At 45.0% G+C, this 18,076-nt stretch overlaps 1 protein-coding gene across 9 annotated transcripts in view; it reads left to right on the forward strand.

The window, feature by feature from the left end:
- Positions 1–18,076, forward strand: part of HDAC4 (histone deacetylase 4) — a 186,954-nt gene that overhangs the window by 16,524 nt on the left and 152,354 nt on the right. For 8 of the 9 annotated variants that reach the window (XM_015867781.2, XM_015867780.2, XM_015867787.2 and 5 more), the window contains exon 2: positions 2,290–2,539. In XM_015867781.2, the coding sequence (XP_015723267.1) occupies positions 2,518–2,539 (22 nt within the window). In that variant the 5' untranslated portion in view covers positions 2,290–2,517. Of the gene's footprint in view, positions 1–2,012; positions 2,035–2,289; positions 2,540–18,076 lie in introns of those variants that run through there. The other variant, XM_015867783.2, reaches the window with a different exon arrangement.

The following is an 18,076-nucleotide window of genomic DNA, read 5'->3' on the forward strand; positions in this document are numbered from 1 at the left end:
CCTGCTGCTTTGGAGGGAGTCAGGGCTGCAGGTGCCTGTCTGGCCAAAACAGTGAGTTGTGAAGCTGCCAAGCATCATGCTGCTGTAAACAAATACCCACTCATCCTCAGGTGGGTATCAGGTTGCTCTCCCCAGGCACTAGCGGCCCCAAACATGCAGAAGTTTAATGTTGTGGATCTCTTAAATACGTGACTGAGCTTAGATAGTCCTTTGCGGAAAAAATAGGGTATGGGTAAACCAGAGGTGCTGCTGGATGGATTTGCTGCTGCTGCATCAGTCACATTTCTACAGAAAAAGGAATTAAAAAGAAAATCATCTCATTTTTTCCCACTGTGTTATTTGTTTTGCATCATGTAAATGGGCAGATAGGGATCATAGAACTGTAGGGGACCTCCAGAGATCACCTAGCCCAACCCCCCTGCCAAAGCAGGCTCTCTCCATCAGGCTGCACAGGTAGGTGTCTTGAATATCTCCAGAGAAGGAGGAACCACAACCCCTCTGGGCAGCCTGGTCCAGTGCTCTGTCACTCTGATGGTGGAGGAGTCCTTGTTTGCATTAGTATGGAATTTGTGTTCCAGAATCTGCTAGCTTTGTTCTGAATTCTGATCTGCAGCAGAGACTGCTTGTGCCATAACATTACCTGCTGTTTTTATTGGAAATGAATGATATTAATATTTACTAATGTCCGAGCTGACCCGAGTCTTCAACAGGATGTGCAAATTAATGGAACTGGAAGATCTTGAACACTTGAGATGGCAGAGACCTGCAGGGATTAGAAATGACACTTAAGTAATTTTCTCTTAATTTAATGTGTAATGTAAGAGAGCATTCCAGGTCTCTGAAAATGCAAGGTAGGCAGGGGAGCTTGGAGAGCTGCAATGCTGAAAAGACTTGTGGTGGAGTTAAACAGACAGTGAAAGGTTTGGGGCTTTTTTATTTTGTTGTTCTGAAACAGCACGTGCTTTGCTTTGTTCTGCAAACCAAGGAAGGACCATCATAAAGCAGAGCCTGAGGTAAGCGGCTGTGGTGGTATATAAGCCTCAGACCTAGTGTTGCTGCCCTACTGAAAAGGAACAGCAGTATCCAATGGCAGGAGGGGAGAGTAAGGTTGAGCATGGGAAGAGCTCTTCCAAGAATAAATGGAACTGTTTGGAATGCAATGGCAAAGATAAATTGTGGGCAGATGCTCATTGTGCAAGCAGCAGTAGTAGTTAATATCATAATTGTCCTCCGCCCAGGGAATATTGCTGCCTTTGCTGAAGGCTACCACACCCTCAGATCTGCTGCTGGAGCAGCTTGGGGTGAGTGCTGCCTGCTTTGCTTTCAGCAGCATCAGCTGGATTAATGGAGATGGGCTAGCTGGTTTTTGCCAGCCCGGCTTGCTGTGTGAAGGGGGTTACAGAGAGCTGGGTATAAACTGCTCTTCCTAGTAAAGCTGTGAGGGCAGTGATGTCCGACATCTCTGGACAGCTGTCTTCTAACACGATGTCCTCGAGGTCTATAAGTTTTCTGCTGAGAGCCTGTGTGCTGATGATGCTTTCAGTGCAAAGGAGGGAAATAACCTGTGCTCGTGTAATGCTTCGCATAAAGGAGACACCTCGCTCTGTCTGTTTCAGTAGCTCTGCCTGATAGCATGTATCAGTGGCAGGTCTCCCTGCTTGGATTGCTTGTGGGGTATGTAGGGGTACATTAGGTGAGCTGACTCGGTGTTTTGCTCTCTTCTTTCTCNAACATACAGCTTAAAAATAACGGAGAGCGGTGGATTTTGCCTTGGCAGTATGATGTTGCTTCTCAGTAAACTGCTGGAAGCTTGCACAGAGTGGGTGTGAAATGGATTGTGTGGGCTTTTTTCCTTCCTGCTCCAAGACCACTTCTTGGCACCAAGAAGTTCTTTTTACTGTAGACTTCTTTGGTGAACAGATGCGTGAAGTACAGTTACCACTCATACATATGGCTTGTAAAATATGGAAGCTGTTGGACCGAAGTGGCTTCATCTGGCATTGTTGAAGGATCAGAATGAACATGCAAGTTTAGGTGGGTTTTTTTTAAGGCTTGAATGTGTAGCTGAAGAGTTTTTAGGTTTGTTTTTACAAGGTTAAATGTTTGCTTTTTCATGGTCATTTCAGCTTACACCCATAGCTGTGAAAGTTATTATTTCTGCAACTTTCAGTGCCTAAAATGACTTAATCTCCTGATGGAGGGGGGGGGGGGGGGGGGAAGGAAAGTTTAAAGCATAATTAAAATAGCTGTAATTCTTAGTTCTCTAATGCAGACTTCTTTTTATTACAGATTCCCAGTTTGAAAGCGGTTAGAAGATACTCTGCCACCATATTGGATTACTTTGTGCGCAACTCAGCATGTCACTGTGCCCTGGATTTTATAAGGTGGCCATAATTTAATCCCCACTTTCAGTTTCTATGTATTGGTGAAGCATTGGAGCTCTTTAGAGCTACTGTTACTTGTGTGGAAACTGATCCATCTCAAATCCCTTCTCCAAAGGACTTGACGTTACCAGCAATGAGCTCCCAAAGCCATCCAGGTAAGGACAAAACCCCTTTGAATTTAAGAACGAGAGCCAGATATCACCAGGCTCGGCCAAAAACGTGCTATATTTGAACTGCATAGTAGTTTATGTGGAACAAGAAGGCTTTGTGTTGTGTGAGCAGGCTTTTTGCTGCTTTGTCAGAGTTATAATCCAGCCTCTCCTTCTTTCTTTGTGAGTGGGATTGTATGAAGATGGGAAGTTGCATTGCTCTTATCAGCTGTGAGGAATTTCTGCCTGTTGTAGGTTTCTGATTGTTGTGTTATGTGCAACTGAATGCACTGAAAGGTCTGGGTCTTTGCTGAGATGTTAACCTGACCGACTGCACTGATAAGTGTTAATGTTACATGCTATTCCTATAGGGAGAGGTCACAGTTCTGCTGGCGAGTGTTAGTTGATGTTTAAGAAGAAATATCTTTTGAATTTGAAGTACTTTTCAGTATGAGAGCAGAGTTTTGTGGGAACAAGACTTCATTAATCCACCTCAGTGCTTGCTGTGGGATTATCCCTAATGTGTTTTGTAATTTATGACACGATTCATGGCTACAGAGTTGGACATTTCTGTCTGTCAGGAGGCTCCGTAGATAGATGCTCTGTTACCTGCTTTTGAGCCTAAAGTCATGTCTAAGGAGCTAATGGCCTGCTCCATTATCCTGCACAGTAGTTGGATAGGTTGAGCACACAGCTATGTTAAGAACTAGAAAATAAGCAAGTGTCAGGTAAGCTTGTGTTAGTCTTTTAGGTTTGTGAGCTTGGAAGAAGAGTTTTTATTTGGGTTCCAATTTGTCTGCTGATTGTTTCAATTCTTGGTTAGGAATAGTGACTACAGGCAGGTAATCCAGCAATGGCAAGGCACATGGAACTGCTTGTTTAATTATGTTTTTGCCAGGTTACTTTTGTGACTTCCATTTAACCGGTTTGGGGTTAACAGCCAAATAAGACTGAAGTTAAGTCAACATCTTAGATTTAAGGAACCGTGTTTGTAGGGGAAGGATTTCATACGTGCTTCAGGATGATTAATAGCAGTCCATTAGTGGCTTCTGAGGCTGGGAGCAAGAAATGTTGCAGCAGACAGGGACGCTGGAGGTTAGAGGCACCATGGCTGAAAATCTGAACCTTGCATAATATCTGTTTTATAATGCTGTAATGTAGCAGCCTGTTAGATTTTCAGACATCTCTCTGGTGTTATGGGGAGTTGGGAAATTAAATATTTATGAGTAGTGTTCTGCATGTAGGTATTCAGCTTTGATACAGTTTTTGCAACACAGTGCTTTTCTAGAGGTCTGTTTTTCAAGTGTGTGGATGATTCTTATTGGCACAGGTTGCCCAAGGAGGCTGTGGATGCCCCATCCCTGCAGGCATTCAAGGCCAGGCTGGATGTGGCTCTGGGCAGCCTGGGCTGCTGGTTGTTGACCCTGCACACAGCAGGGGGTTGGAGCTGGATGAGCATTGGGGTCTTTTTCAACCCAGGCCGTTCTGTGATTCTGTATGAGACACTGAGGAGCTAATGGCCTGCTCCATTATCCTGCACAGTAGTTGGATAGGTTAAGCACACAGCTATGTTAAGAACTAGAAAATAAACCTAATGATGAGGAGCATCTCTCTAAACATTCCGGAAAGAGAGATATAATTCATAGCTGGGCTGTTCTGTTGGCTCTCATGGCTGATTTGTCTTGTTCTCCTTTAATTCGAATGCGAGCTCTTCCCTTTTTACCTTGCCCTCGTTTTGTGCCGAAGATCTGTGAGAGAGTCTTGTAAGAAAGTGGCAAGGAAAGAAGGCAGAAGCTTCCCATGCTTGTGGTGCTAAAAATCAGTTTAAGGCTTTTGCAACAGACATGTTTACAAGTGATTCTTGCTGGAATAGCTGGTTGCCTCAAACCCAGGGAAACAGCAGCTCAGCTGGGTGGTTCTGGATATGTATGCATTTTCCTGAGCTCTACAGTTCCTAAACTTCTTGGCCCACTGTCATGGAGGAGCTTGGAGTGAGGTACGTGTTGGCTCAGTGAGAGCTGAAGCTGTGAATCCTCAGTGTTTGGGAGGAAATTTCATATTGGCAGTAGCCCTTGAAGTGAAGGACTCCTGTCATCAGCCTTTTTGCTGGAGATTGCTTAATTTTTGCAAGTTTTTTACCCTTAAAAAGCAAAAATAATAAAGAAATAAAAAATAATAAAGAAATAAAAGCAAAGGCAGTGATCTGACAGTATTTTTACTGTATGGTGTTGTAGATGTTGGCTTTGTATGACTGTATCTCCAAGTGCTGGGTTGGTGTGGCGATGGCTCTTCACCACTGGCTCACCCCATGGTGTTCTCACTGCTTGTTTCTCTTTGAGATTCAGTTTTATAACACTTGGTAGAAGCAGTTTCCAAACCTGACCAAAGGTGACATCTAGACCTCTCATGTCAGTTGCGATAGCTATTTTGATTGTACAGCTACAGGTAATTATTACTAATGATGTGTGTTGTTTAAGGGAATGCTTTGCTTTAACTCAAGAGCCTATTACATTTTGCTTCAGTGGATATGAGCTTTCTTCTCTAATCTTCTCCAAACCTATCACAGATGGGATTTTGTAGGAGCCTGGCCCTGGAGACTCTCTGCAGTTTCCTTACTTGAGCTCTGGGTTGGGATAATCAGCTCCTAGGATCTTAAAGGAGCAGGGGGGAGCAGCAGTCTGCTGTTGGGGTCCCTCTTGCCACAAGCAGCAGCTGCTCCTGATGAACCACCATCCATCTCCCTGCAGGTACTGGTAAGCTCTGTTGTTGCCTGGGCAGGAATGTGAATCATTTTGGGTGGAACTGCTGGGCAGGCTGGGGGCAGGGGGGAGGGCACAGGGCTGCCAGTTGGAGGCTGGGGAGGCAGGAGGAGGAAGCTGTGTGGAGCTCATGGCAACAGAGTGCAGAGGCATGGTGTGCCCTTTGGCAGAGGAGTTGCTGCTTCTTTGAGTGCTCGAACAAAGCTGGAAAAAAATGCTGAAATTGTGCTATAAAAGATGAAGATGGTGCGAAATATAATTAAGAAAATTAGTCAAATTAAGATAACGTTTAGGATTATGACAAAGCTCGGGGTGCAGGGACAAGCATGTTTCGTTTCACTTCTTAACTTGCTACGTCGACCACAATTTAGGCTCACCTTATGTAACCTTTAGTGCTGATAACACCTGTGCACAACCAAGTCAGCCCTGGCAAAGAGTGGATGTAGGCTTCATTTTATTTTCCTCCCCATGACCTGAAGTGATTTCTGGCTGTCACCTTCTGCCTCCCTCACCTAATTTTCAATGGCTTTCAGTGGTTTCACTGTAATTTCGTTCTTTAATCAGTAAAGATTGTTCTACCGATACCGGTTATACATAGAGAGATCAGTTTAAAGAAACCTAAAGGCTTAAAGTTAATCACTCAACTGATTTGTATTTGTTTAAAGTTCACTCTGCTTTGTAAAGACTGGAAATCTCCATGCTCAGTGAAGCGGTTTGTTTATGAAATGTTATCTTACAGGAATTAGTCTGAATGCAAATGCTGTATTCCTTCTTCAGAGCTGCTCTCGCGGAGATGCAAATGTTATTTACATCTTGAAGTGCTGAATGTTTGGTAATTAGGAATATTGAAATTGAAGAATGAGTTGCCTGGCTAATATGGAGAAATCTGCAGCGCGATCATTAAGGCTGAGAGGAGATACCAGACAAAGCAGAAAAGCTCCATGATCACAGAACACGAGGAAAACGAGTTAGCAAGTCATGTGCTGTGATTTTGCTAGGCTGAGAAGTACTTTTGTGTGGCATTTTATCTGCCAAGTGTAAGAAGCCACTCTCCTTTCACATTCCATGGCTTAATGAGGCATGGAAAGCCATTTCATGCACTACACATAAGAGCTTTCCCTGTTAGTCTTTCAAACATTTTGCACCCATAAAATAAATATTTTATGCATTCTCTTTTTAAAGATTAAGAAGTTTCTGTGGAGATGCATTTCAAACTGGCTTTAAATGACACTGACCTACTTTCTGGCAGTAATCAGTCTGGTTCTGTAAGTTATCTGGGGACAAGAGCGTTCTTTCAATAAACATAAAGAGCATACCAGTAAATTCCAGTCCTCCTTGGGCACGGCTGATTCTTGGTGGCTGTTGTCTGGAAGGTGATTTGGATATGGCTTATCTATACTTGCCCCTACTTGTCTGATGCTTCAGTTTGCCACAGCTGAGTTATTTTACATTGGGCATCTGGGCTTTGGTTTTACAAGTAGAGCACAGGTGAGTATGGGCAGAACCTCTTTATCTGACATCTTTTCTCTTGGTGAAAAAAAAACAAGGATTTCTAGTATGCCCACTTTTCCCGCTGCTGAGTGTGTGAAGCTGGTTGGATGGAAGCCTTCAGCTGGTGGGCAGGCCCAGCAGAGGAGCAGGAATACAGATGCAAGAGCATGCATTGCTTGTCTTGAAGCCCTGAGGAGCTCCTCCCAGGCGTGGAGGAGACCTTGAAGCTGGTTGGGAAACGAACTCAGCAGCAAGATCTGCCAGTAAGAAATACTCACTGCTGCTTCTGTTCCACGTGGGATAAAACAGGCTGGATGGCAGCATGGCCACGAGGGAGATAAGTAGCAGAAACACTTGAGAACCTTGCTTTGAAGACGTCCCTGCTTCAGACTTGTATTTGTTGGAGAGCTTTTTGGTTAGTCTTGGTCAAAGCTGGCATCTTGAATCCTCGTTCTTGTACTTGTCAGCTTTTTCTTCTCTAAATGCGTTGTTGAGAAAGCGTGCGCTAAGGGAATCTTTCTGTTGCTTGGGTTAAGTGCCCTAGGTTGCTTTTCAGAAGGGGCCAATTGCAGTGGCTATACAGTGGATACAGGAAAGGCTTTGGCAGCTATCTTAAACTACAACATATGGGGAAGTTGCTTTGAGGACTGCGTGTTATTTTGACAGTGAGTGGAGGTAGGAGGTGTTCTGCAAAATCTCCTGTTACAGTAAAGTTGTCAGCTCTGGAAGAAAATTTGAAAAGCATACCAGTGGAAGATTAGACTTCTCATTATGCAGAAGAAATGGCTGCTTCATGATCCTTAGAGCGTGTGTCTCTCTGGGTTTGGTCTTTGCAAGACCAGGACTGTGTTTACCTTTCTTTCTTTGATGTGTGACTGAATGCCTGATTCCACCTGTGTTCAGATTCTTATGGATGTATAAGCTGAGCACGTCCTCTAACAGGTTTCCTCTAACAGGAACAGTATCATTGTGAGGACAATGCAAGTTAAGACTGCTACCATGGAACCTGTGAAGTTTTCACTTTCTGGAGCATCAAATAGCAGAGACTTTCTCTATAAGGTTTTTATTGTATCCTCAAAAGAGAGAAATTGTTCTGTGCTTCAACTTGAGGTTCAAGTTGAAGTTCCTTCTAGGTCAGTGTCCCTGCTAAGTACGTTCCTCTTGCTTCTATTTTTTCTTTAAATGCAGTTCTTGCACTTTCAAGCAGGCTTTTGAAGAATTCTAAAGTAGTTTTTTTAGCCTGTGATGTATCCTGCAGTATAAAGATGAGAAGCAGGTACTTATGGTGAGAGGGAGATAACCGGATTATTTTGATGAGATGTGGGATAGGAAAAGGGTAGGAAAGAAGGTTGCACTTTTGAAGTTAGATGATAATGTTTAAGATAGTCCTTGGGGCCCTTGTATCTTACTGGGAAAGTAAAAAGACCTTTTTCCATATTCTTACTGTATTTTTGGTATTCACCTCTGGTCAACTTCAGTTTGACCTGTATCTTCTCATGTATGCTTCCCCCAAGTTAAATCCCTTACTAGACTGTAAGGAGTGTATTCTCACTATTTATTCTAAATGATTCACGTTGCCTTCTTAAGTGCCAGGCTCTTGCATTGATGAGGCTTGTTTGCTTTGCTGTGGTCAGATCAATTAGGACAGTGCTGATCTCGAAGGATTGCTTCAGTCATTCCACCAACTCTGACTGATGAAGCAGAGATGAAATATCCACTTACTCTCAGACGGTTGTCAGCCATATGTGGCATTTCTGCTTCTACTTCTGCTGGGGAAATTGGGTGCTCTACCTGCACTGCTCTTACTTGCTTTAAGATGCACTGGAAGGCAAATGTTGCTGTTTATGAGCCTCATATCACAGCCACGGCCTCTGACTTGTCACCCCTGCTTCTACAGCCCACAACAAGAATCCATGCATGAGGACAGTAATTGGGAATGTTAGTTAATTAATGCAATCAGGTGGATAAGTTTGGCTGTTAAGCCTGTTTTTATGGACTACTGCTAAGCTATTTCTGTGCGCCAGGGAGGTGCTGTAGTGCAGGAGGGTGCAGAGGCCAGCTTGGCTGCCATTGCCTTTGAGAAGGGGTGCCTGCTGCTCAGCCAGTGTCCCTGGAGCAGCTAAGCTAAGTTACCAGTGTGCATTTATATCTGGCCTGTTCACCTTTGTGACAGCCACATCAGTCTTGTGAGCCTGAATTCTGGGGTCCCCGTGCATTCTACAAGAGTGAGCATGCAGGGTTGGTGCCTCTGGGGGCATCAATTCACTCTGCTGAATGAGGAGTGGAGTGGTGGCATCTGGATGTATGAGCAAGTAGGATTTTGCCAGTGCCACCTACTCCTTCTCTGGGTACTTCTAAGCACGGGCAAGATGCAGTTGTTTGCAGTGGAGAGAGTTTGTGGAAAATCTGGCTGTGCTGCAGCTGCACTCTGTGGTAGGGCTGGGAGCGGGATGTTGGAGGAATGACAGATGAATTCAAAGAAATCATTTAAAAAAGAAAGAAAAAAATCAATCCTGACCCTTTCACTATTCAAGAATCTATGTACTCATTCTGTTTGTAGCTGTTCTGTTGCCAAACCACATAAATAGCTTTACAGGGAAAATTGTAATAGGAGTGAGGTGTAGCCAATGAGCTTTGACCCATTAGCCTTGGCTTCAGGTACCCATCTTGTCCCAAAAGGCTGCTGTTGGACAAATGTAACCCCATTGGGTTTGAGCTAACGGGGTCCAGGGGCTGTGGGGCTCATTGCCTCACCGGGCACTTGACTCACTGAATTGTGTATGTTGATTGCTTGTTGTTTTAAGATTTTTCAAGGCGTTGCTGCCCATGAACTACTGTGTAATGACTCTTTGCTCTCAGGTTTCACCTTCTGGTCGATAGACCAGGATCAATGCAGTTATTTGTGGCTGTAGTTGCTGTGACATCCAGCTAGCCAGCTTGGGTGCTGCCCAGCCTGCCTCGGCAGCTGCCACGCTCTGCTGCCTTACCTGCTGAGCGAATAGGACTGTGGATTTATTATTATTAAACTACTCTAAAGTTGGTTCCATTATTTTGATCAATTGAAAATTCTTCAAGCAGGGAAACCTTACAGCTCAGTAATGCTAAGATGCACTTAAGCTAGAAAAGCATAAAGATGATCCATTGAGATGGACTTTTATTCTGTTTCAGTGTTTGAAACTTGTGCTTTCTAGTTTAACAGACTAGTTTCTCTTCTGTAACTGTAACCTTAGTTTTACAGTGGATATAAAAAGAAGCACGTTCCTGTTGTATAAAATGCCTGAGCTGCTCTTGTGGAGAGAGATAAAAGCCTGAACCAGACCAAGCTGATATCCCTTCTCTTTGCTGGTCGGAAAACAACCAGTAGAAGAGTAGAAAGCCCAGTACATACAGACCAGGCTCTTGTAGTCCATCCAAGCTTTCACTCTTCGACTTGTCACTTCGGGAGCAAGTGCAAAGCACTTTATTCTGAGCAAGGTATCCTTGATCTCATGCAGCCTTTGCTGGGAGAAGGCATGCAGTCCTTACAGCTTAACAAACAGAGGAGGAGGGCTTAGGAAATCTGTTCCCTGCTGACAGCAAGGATCTGATTAGCATTAGATGCTTTTTCTTTCCAGCAGGTGGAAGGCCTGTTCTGCAGGCTGGTAGCTCCTGACAGGTTTATGGTGAAGGCTTCTTGGCAGGTAGGGGGTGATGCTCCTTGAGTCTGCCTTCAGGATTCTGACTTTTTTTTTTTTCCTTTAAAACCTGTCTTTGTGCAGTAGCTGTTTCAAATGGATCACTGGACTCTGTTTTCTTAGCAGCCAGAGTTGCGGCAGGTAGGACCAGCTGCTGCCTTGCAGGGTCGGTGTGCTTTAATAATTGTTACCCGGAATGTATTTGAGATGTGATCTGAACAAACATAGAACCAGTTTATATTGCTGAAGGATCAAAACCACTTTTGTTTTACATGACAAGAGCATGCACAACGTTTCCCTCTGGTCAGTGGGTTCTGCCTTAAATTCGAGCTGCCAAGTCCTGATTTCTCTCAGTGTTTGTCATGCAAGACCTCAGCTTGTTTTGTAAGCAGTTCACCAAATCACTTTCTAACCGGGTGCTTAAAGAGAGTTTCTCCTCCTCCCGCACTGATTAATTTTTGGCACAGAGCACCAAGTAACTCTTGCGTCAATAAGTCGTCACAACCTTTGCTTGTCTCTGTCAGCGTAAATACAGTTGGACTCTAATGTGCCTGAAAGTAGGCCAGAGGTTGCTAACACTGCAGCTGCACAGTGGTCAGGTCCAGAAGTGCTGTGGGATGTATGTTCCTGCTGGGAGAGCAATACTGCTGCATGTCAGGTTACAAGCCGGGACCCTCCCCCCTCTCTGCTCTTCTTTTTTCTTTGGCTCCTAAGGTTGTAGTTTATATTAAATATATAGAATTAAAACTGTCTCACCAAGTTAGTTACCAGCAAAATGTGTGTGCACTATTTGCTTTTGTCAGGGAGAATGTGGATGCTGCTATACAGAAGAATGGGATGTTTTGGGGATAATTGCTCAAAGTAATTGGGTAACAGTTACTTAATCTTTAGAGGGTTCTAGCAATCAGATGAGAGAAACTTTCTGCAAGGCCATTTGCTTGAACAGCTCTCAGTGTGCACATCAGGTGCTGAGAGCTTGGGGAAATGGATGGGAGGAAACCTGGTGAATAACTTTGCAGCTCTTAAAGGCGAGGTACAGCTTCATCTTCAGGAATTGTCAAGACTGGGTTTGTTTATTAGCTGGGAGCACGAAGATTGGAATTATACTGCAAGGATAGCAACATATTTCAAGTCCTCCAGACAACGCTATTGTTTTCTTGCTTTGTTTATCTGCTTGTTTTAAGTACAACCGAATGGTAGAACTACTACTGCTCCTTTTCAAGCTGCTTTTCTGTTGGAAACAGCAATACAAAGCCTTTTCCCCCCCCCGCCCCCCCTTTGAGTGAGGTATTTTGCAGTCATTCTGGAAGCTTCCTCCTCCTGCTGGGATCGCTTATCGATGTCTTGAAGCCGCCGTGCCCGGTAGGTTTGGCACCCAGGAGACCAATGTATTTGTGTACTCAGATGACACAAATGGCAGAGAAACATCAAGAATGTTCTTCAAGTTTGATGTGTTTATTTCTTTTTTTTCCTCATTCTCTTAATCCGTATCTAAATGAAAACAAAACCTGCTGGTGGAAGGAGGGGGGTGGAAGAGAAATGCCACTTTGTGCACCAAAGCTGTAGATGTTATTTCACCAATCTGGAGGAACCGGCTGCTAGCAAGCAGTTTGCTATTGAACTTCCTGAGAAGTTGTCTCTGTCCTTTTAAAATAACAAGCTGTTGATCCTGCTGCATATGTCAGCGTGCTGCAGGCATGCATCAGCCTGAAAGGGCAGGCCTCGGTGTGAGCCCTGTTTGTGAATGCTTGCAGTGATAGTCTGTGTCTGCTTGATGAGAAAGCTGCCCACTTAGAGATCACTTTCCTTGAGAGAAAGGAGAGTGTGGCTCATTCTCAGCCCAAAGCAGCAGCTTGTCCTTACCTGTATTGATGTGCACTTACCATTGCCTTGTTATAGAGTCAGCTGGGTGTTGGTTTTGCTTCTCTGCCATTCTCCCAGTGAGCCTGAATTGGAGGATCTTGGCAGAAAGTGGCTACCCAGGAGTGTATGATGCTGTTAGACAAGCAGTAAGGCTGTTTTGAGTTGGCTCAGGAATGGAGAGTTATGTGTATTCATGTGTGCATATATTTTTGTGTGTGTATCTATCTTAACTCTACTTTGATTGCTAAATCTTTAACTTGCCAAGGATTTGTGTGGAGTGTGGGGCCTTATTTTTGGTTAAAATACCAGCTTCAGGTTGGACATTAGGAGCAATTTCTTCTCATAAAGAGTGGTGCTGCAGTGGCACAGCTGCCCATGGAGTGCTGGGGTCACCATCCCTGGAGATGTTCCTTAACCATGGATATATGGCACTGACAGGTTGGAGATGGGGCGGTTGTTTCCCTCCCTGAAGAAGACTGCTTGCTCTAGGAGCTTTTTGCATCACCTTTGGAATAGGGAATGCGCCTAAAGCTGGTTATCATGTCCTCAGTTTTCTCTCTGGCTTCATTCATGCCTAAATTCCCAAGAGATGATGTCTTACATGTTGCTTCTCTCTCCAGTGGCTGCTGCAGCACCAGCTGCACTGGTGCTCGTTCTTGAAGCACTGATACTGCCTGCATGGCATCCTCACAGGTAGAAAGCATAGCAGGATGCTTCTAGCAGCATTTTAGTACATCTTTGGTTTTAGCCAGCAAGATGCCATCTAGATAGGTGTCAGCCTTGACAAGACAGGTTGGATAAGCAAGTTGAAACTGGAGACGTTCACAGTGCAGCCACTGCATACCAGCTGGTTAGCAGGGAGTGTTGGTGCCAAAGCTGGAGTGGCTGCTTTCATTCACAGGCAGTCCCCATCCGTGAGCCTTCAGTACCCTTCAGCAGGTGAACCAGAGGGACATGGCCGTGGTGCTTCACTGTGAGCACCGACTGCACGAAGGCTGCAGATCTGTTCTAAAAGTGCATGTTTTTGTGCAGCAGGAAGTTACACGTGTCATAGATGGAGATGCATGTGCACAGGAGGCTGTAGCAAGGAAAAGGGGAAGATGCGGTTGTGCTGAAAGATAACTTGCCCTGCTAGAAGCTTTCTTCTCTTACAAGGAGCAAATGGAATGTGAGCCTGTTTCTTTTGAATAGTACAGTCTGTTTTTCAAACATCTTAAAGTGGAAGTACTTCACACACATAAAAGAAGGCATTTGTGGTGTTTATCAACCGTTGTCTTCAAGATTGTAACTGGCTTTTATTTTGAAGGAGGCGTAATGCTCAGCGTTTACTTTTTCACTATGTTCCTCCATGCGTTTTCATCGTTCCTCTGTGTGTTTTCATCGTGTCTACTAGCTTTGACTGCTTTTGTCACGCTTGTTAGTTGTTGTTAGCATCCTGGTCAGTTGATATTGTTCTATACTGGTAAATTGTAAGTGATTTATCAGCTCACATAGCCTTTATTTATCGCTCTGCCACTTCCGAGATATTAATTCTGCTGAGTAACTGGGTGGAAGATAGCCTTGTATTCAGGGATGCTGCGTGGAAGGGTACCCATCCTGCCTGGGGTGTATCTGCCAGATGGAAGCTAGCAGTCTGCTGGACTTGCTCAGGGACAGCCCTGCTGCCAGCTGCTTCTTCTCCCTTACTAAGAGAATGACTGACGTGGTTCTCCTGCCTCACCCAGCTCGTCATTCCAATGTGTTTAGGGGTACGAGGGCTGTGAGGCTGTAAAGCAGGCAGCCCTGCTAGTGAGAGCCTGCTGTGTGCATCAGTACTGGTCTCCGTGTTTTGCTTTCAGCTTAATCCTTTTTTTAGATGCTGGGAAAACAAACTGCCGTGCGGGTTCTTTTCTTTCCCGGTCTAGGACTCATGAAATACCACTGCAGACCTCTTTCCAGGATAACAAACCCTGAACCATCTAATTATGGATCAGTCTCTCATTCCAAGCATCGCATGCTCAGGAGGCTTTTCTGATACGGATTTTTTCATAGCGCTGACCTTTGCAGAGTGCCCTTGGCTGTGCCAGCAGAGAGCAGAGCACGCTGGCAGCTTCAAGATGTTTTGTCTGGCATTTGAGCACTACTGAAAACTTACTGCTGGTGGGAACAGATGAGAGGGCAGAAAATGCGGCGTGCGCAGAGGCTTCATGTATCTGATGGTGAATGGTGGCAGCACCATGTTCTCCTCTGCTAGGGGGTGACATGAAGGGGGAAAGCTCTGGGGTGAGCACAGACTGGACAGTAGCCCCGAAGCAGCATTGCTTGATGAGCCTTTGGTTAATTGCACTGCCCTATAGATGAGCACGCAGCTCTGTGCAGACTGCCACAACTCCCCCCAGGTAGAGCGATGGGAGGAAAACACCCACAGCTCTGGGAGACAATAGCTGAGCAGAGGGAGCTGGGGTGATGTGTGTGAAGGATGTGTGATTTGTGATGCTGGAGGCTTACAGGCAAAAATAGCATCATTTATAATAGTAAAAGCAAAGACTCGTGCGCTACGCCTTTGCATTCTGCCAGTCCGTAATGAATGGAGGAGTAGTTTGCTTACAGATGACAAGGAGGAATGAATAAGCACTTAAAATCTCAGCGCTGAAGAAACACTGTTTTTCTTCTGTCCTCTGAGAAAGCCACAGCCACGCAGCCCCTTTCCCCACTTCAAATCAGAACACTGTGATCCCTTAGCTGACAGCTTTCCCTTTCTCAGCTGAGACGAGGTGCTTAAGGAAGGATCGGCTGCTTTGAGCTCCTTCCCCAGCTGGAAGCATTGCAGGAGGATGGACTTAAGGTGCTGCACCCTGAGTTCATGTGTGTCAGTGGGGGTTTCCCTGGAGGAGGTGTGCTGTGGGTTCATCCCCCTGCACTGTGAAGCTGGCTCTCTGTCTCTCAGGTAGCCCCCCTCGTGCAGTGCAATGACATCCCCTCAAGAGTGTTGAGCACAGCAGCAAAAGCTGCATCCATTCTGGGCTTTGCAGTCAGAAATGGCAGGCACGGATGCAGCTCTCCTCACTGGCACAGTGGTGAGAACTGGTTGATCCTTCTGGTTCTTTTTTTTTGTAGTCCCAATGAGATGTTTTTACCCCAATTACGGATATTACCTGACTACTGAGCAGGCAGGCTGACCTTGGGCTACACAGCTGACCGCTGTAATTGCTTCTATCTGTAGTAAAGCTATTGCAGCTCAGTTGTTTCAGGCATGCAGTTTGACCCTGATGTAGAATTTGCTCGTCTTGTTGTGAAATTAATACTGTTAATTACTTGCTTGGTGCTTAATGATGAACCTGTTAAGACGTGGCCAGAAGTGTTTCCTTCACCTGCAGAATAGCCTTTTTCCTGCTGTGTTTCCCAGTGCCAGCAGCAGGTATCTGTAGTACCTAAGGGATAAACTCCTTAACAGCTGCCCTCTTAGGGAACATATTTGTGTTTTCCTAATATTTCCAGCATTCCTGGTGGCATCTGCACACCACATAATGTAAACATGCTCAGATTTGTGCAAGAATAAGATGAGGGGAAAAGCCAATTACTTGACCTTTGAAAACTGGAAAAGATTAGGTCGGTATCTGTGAATGCTTTCCTGATTTTCATATTTGGCTCTGAATTAAATGGCACAAACCTCCTGCTCTGAGAGGTCCCATCAGCAGACGTTTCCCAGCCAAACCCATGACGTCCCAGCTGGAGGGACCTGAACAGGTTGCCCAGGGATGTTGTGGTTGCCCTCTCCCTAGAGGTGTTCAGGGTTGGGCTGTTAGCAGCGTGGTCTGGAGGGAGGTGTGCCTGCCTATAGCAGAGGGGTTGGAACTCAATGATCCTAAAGGTCCTTCCCAAACCATTCTATGCTTCTGTAACTGTGGGGCTGGGGAATAAAATCACATTTGGGTGCATGATTTGGAAGCGTTAGAGGTGGTAGTGTACATAACCCTAACTCTGTAATTCCCTTATCATGTCCTGTGTCTGAAATGCAGTACTCTAGAATGCAAGTGTTTTGTTGCATCTTTTGTTGCTGGCAAAGGAAGCACATGCAGGCGTGTCCCGGGAGGAAATCTCATCTCTTCTGATGCAGCACAGTGTCATGAAGTGAGGCTGAAACATCACTGGCATGTGAAAATCACCTGCATTCAGCTGAATCAGCTGCAGAACAGCTGCTGCATGGCTGCCTGAATTGATGCAGAGGGAGGATGTGCTGTTGACTCAGAAGGAGGCTTACCATGTGCCTGAGGTCAGCAAATATGCATCTGATTTTGAAGGTTGCATATTTACTGTATGCCCTTAAGACCATGAATCACCATGACAGCAGAAATTACTTACAAGCACCAGTTAGAGGAAAAAAATAACTTGTGTGTATATATGTTACTAGATAGCCGTGTATAGTATAGTATATCTACCTCTAAAGCGTTACAGACCAGAAATAAGAGAAGGAGGTGATGCACGTGGTGCAGTGTTGCATTTTGGTAGGTGATAGTAACACGATGGGGCAAAGTGGAGTTCATTTACATCATTATACTTGTGAAATACTTATGTAAGCAAATTACCTGGGTGTAAACTTATGTGTTCCTCACAGCTTATTCGTATAAACGTTTGTCTGTGAGGGCTGCGTTACATGCAGATTAACCTTCCTGAACTGAGTTGTGAAATGGGGATCTTTTCTATATGGATTTAAACACCCGTCCCTCCTCCCCAGGTCAGCCTTACTTTTGACTTTGGAATCTTCTCTTTGCATTCTGCTTTAAATCACTGCTCTGTGTGTGTGTGTGTGCGCCGTCACTGACATTCTTGTGAGCAAGAATGTAAACACCAAATCCACACACAAGACTTGCAGAAGAACTCGGCGAATCTAGTGCATCATCTGTTTGTTATGTAATCTGATATAATGGCAGCAAAATAGAAACCAGATGTCAAGGCAGAGCAATTACAGTTTTTCATCCGCCAGTATTACAGTAAATGTACTCGGTATTGCTTTCCCCCCTGAATGTGGGGTTTTATTTGTTGGGGGACTGGGAAAGTACTGCAGGGGACTTGAGAGCTCCCTGTGTGATTCTTGCTTAAAGGCTTTGTTATTCCGCACTGATGTTCTTCATGTAATTAAGGTCTGTGTGCTGCTCCAGCTCTGCTGGCTGGGGTATTTCTAACTCAAAATGAGCTGGGTGGAACTGCACAGTCCAAGGACATCACCTCTGTGTCCAGCTGTGTAGGTTGTATGGTCAAGTTGCAGTCTTGCTCTAAATTTAGCATTCAAAACGAAGCTGCTTTATTTATCTTGGCTGATTAAGCTTTGTAAGAAAATCCTGCCCAAACAGGTTTGATGCCGACCTTGCCGTGGATTCTTGAGCTGAGGAGACATCTAGGAGGAGAGCAGGTGGAAGCTGCGGTTAGCACGTTGTCTCAGATTCACCGTGTGACCAGTGGGATGAAAGGGAAAATAGATCATCATTGATCCTTGCTTTTGGGGAAATGGATTCTTCCCCCCGTGGCTTATCTGGGTGGTTCATCTCTGCTGTCTTGCATTAAATAAGTCGATCCCTTGGCACCTATCTTCATATGCATCTTCGCAAGTTGAGGCATATGTAAGATCTCACAGAGTGCTGAATCAAATTCATCTGTTTTCTCCTCTTGTTTTTTAACCTCCTTCTTGCTGGAGATTTATTCTCTTCCCTGCCCTATTGCTCTGCCTGGTTAAGCTCGGGGGCCAACAGCCCTGCTGTGCTGCTGGAGTTGGTGCATGG

This window comes from Coturnix japonica, chromosome 7, assembly GCF_001577835.2.
Source record: "Coturnix japonica isolate 7356 chromosome 7, Coturnix japonica 2.1, whole genome shotgun sequence".
Classification (NCBI taxonomy): domain Eukaryota; kingdom Metazoa; phylum Chordata; class Aves; order Galliformes; family Phasianidae; genus Coturnix; species Coturnix japonica.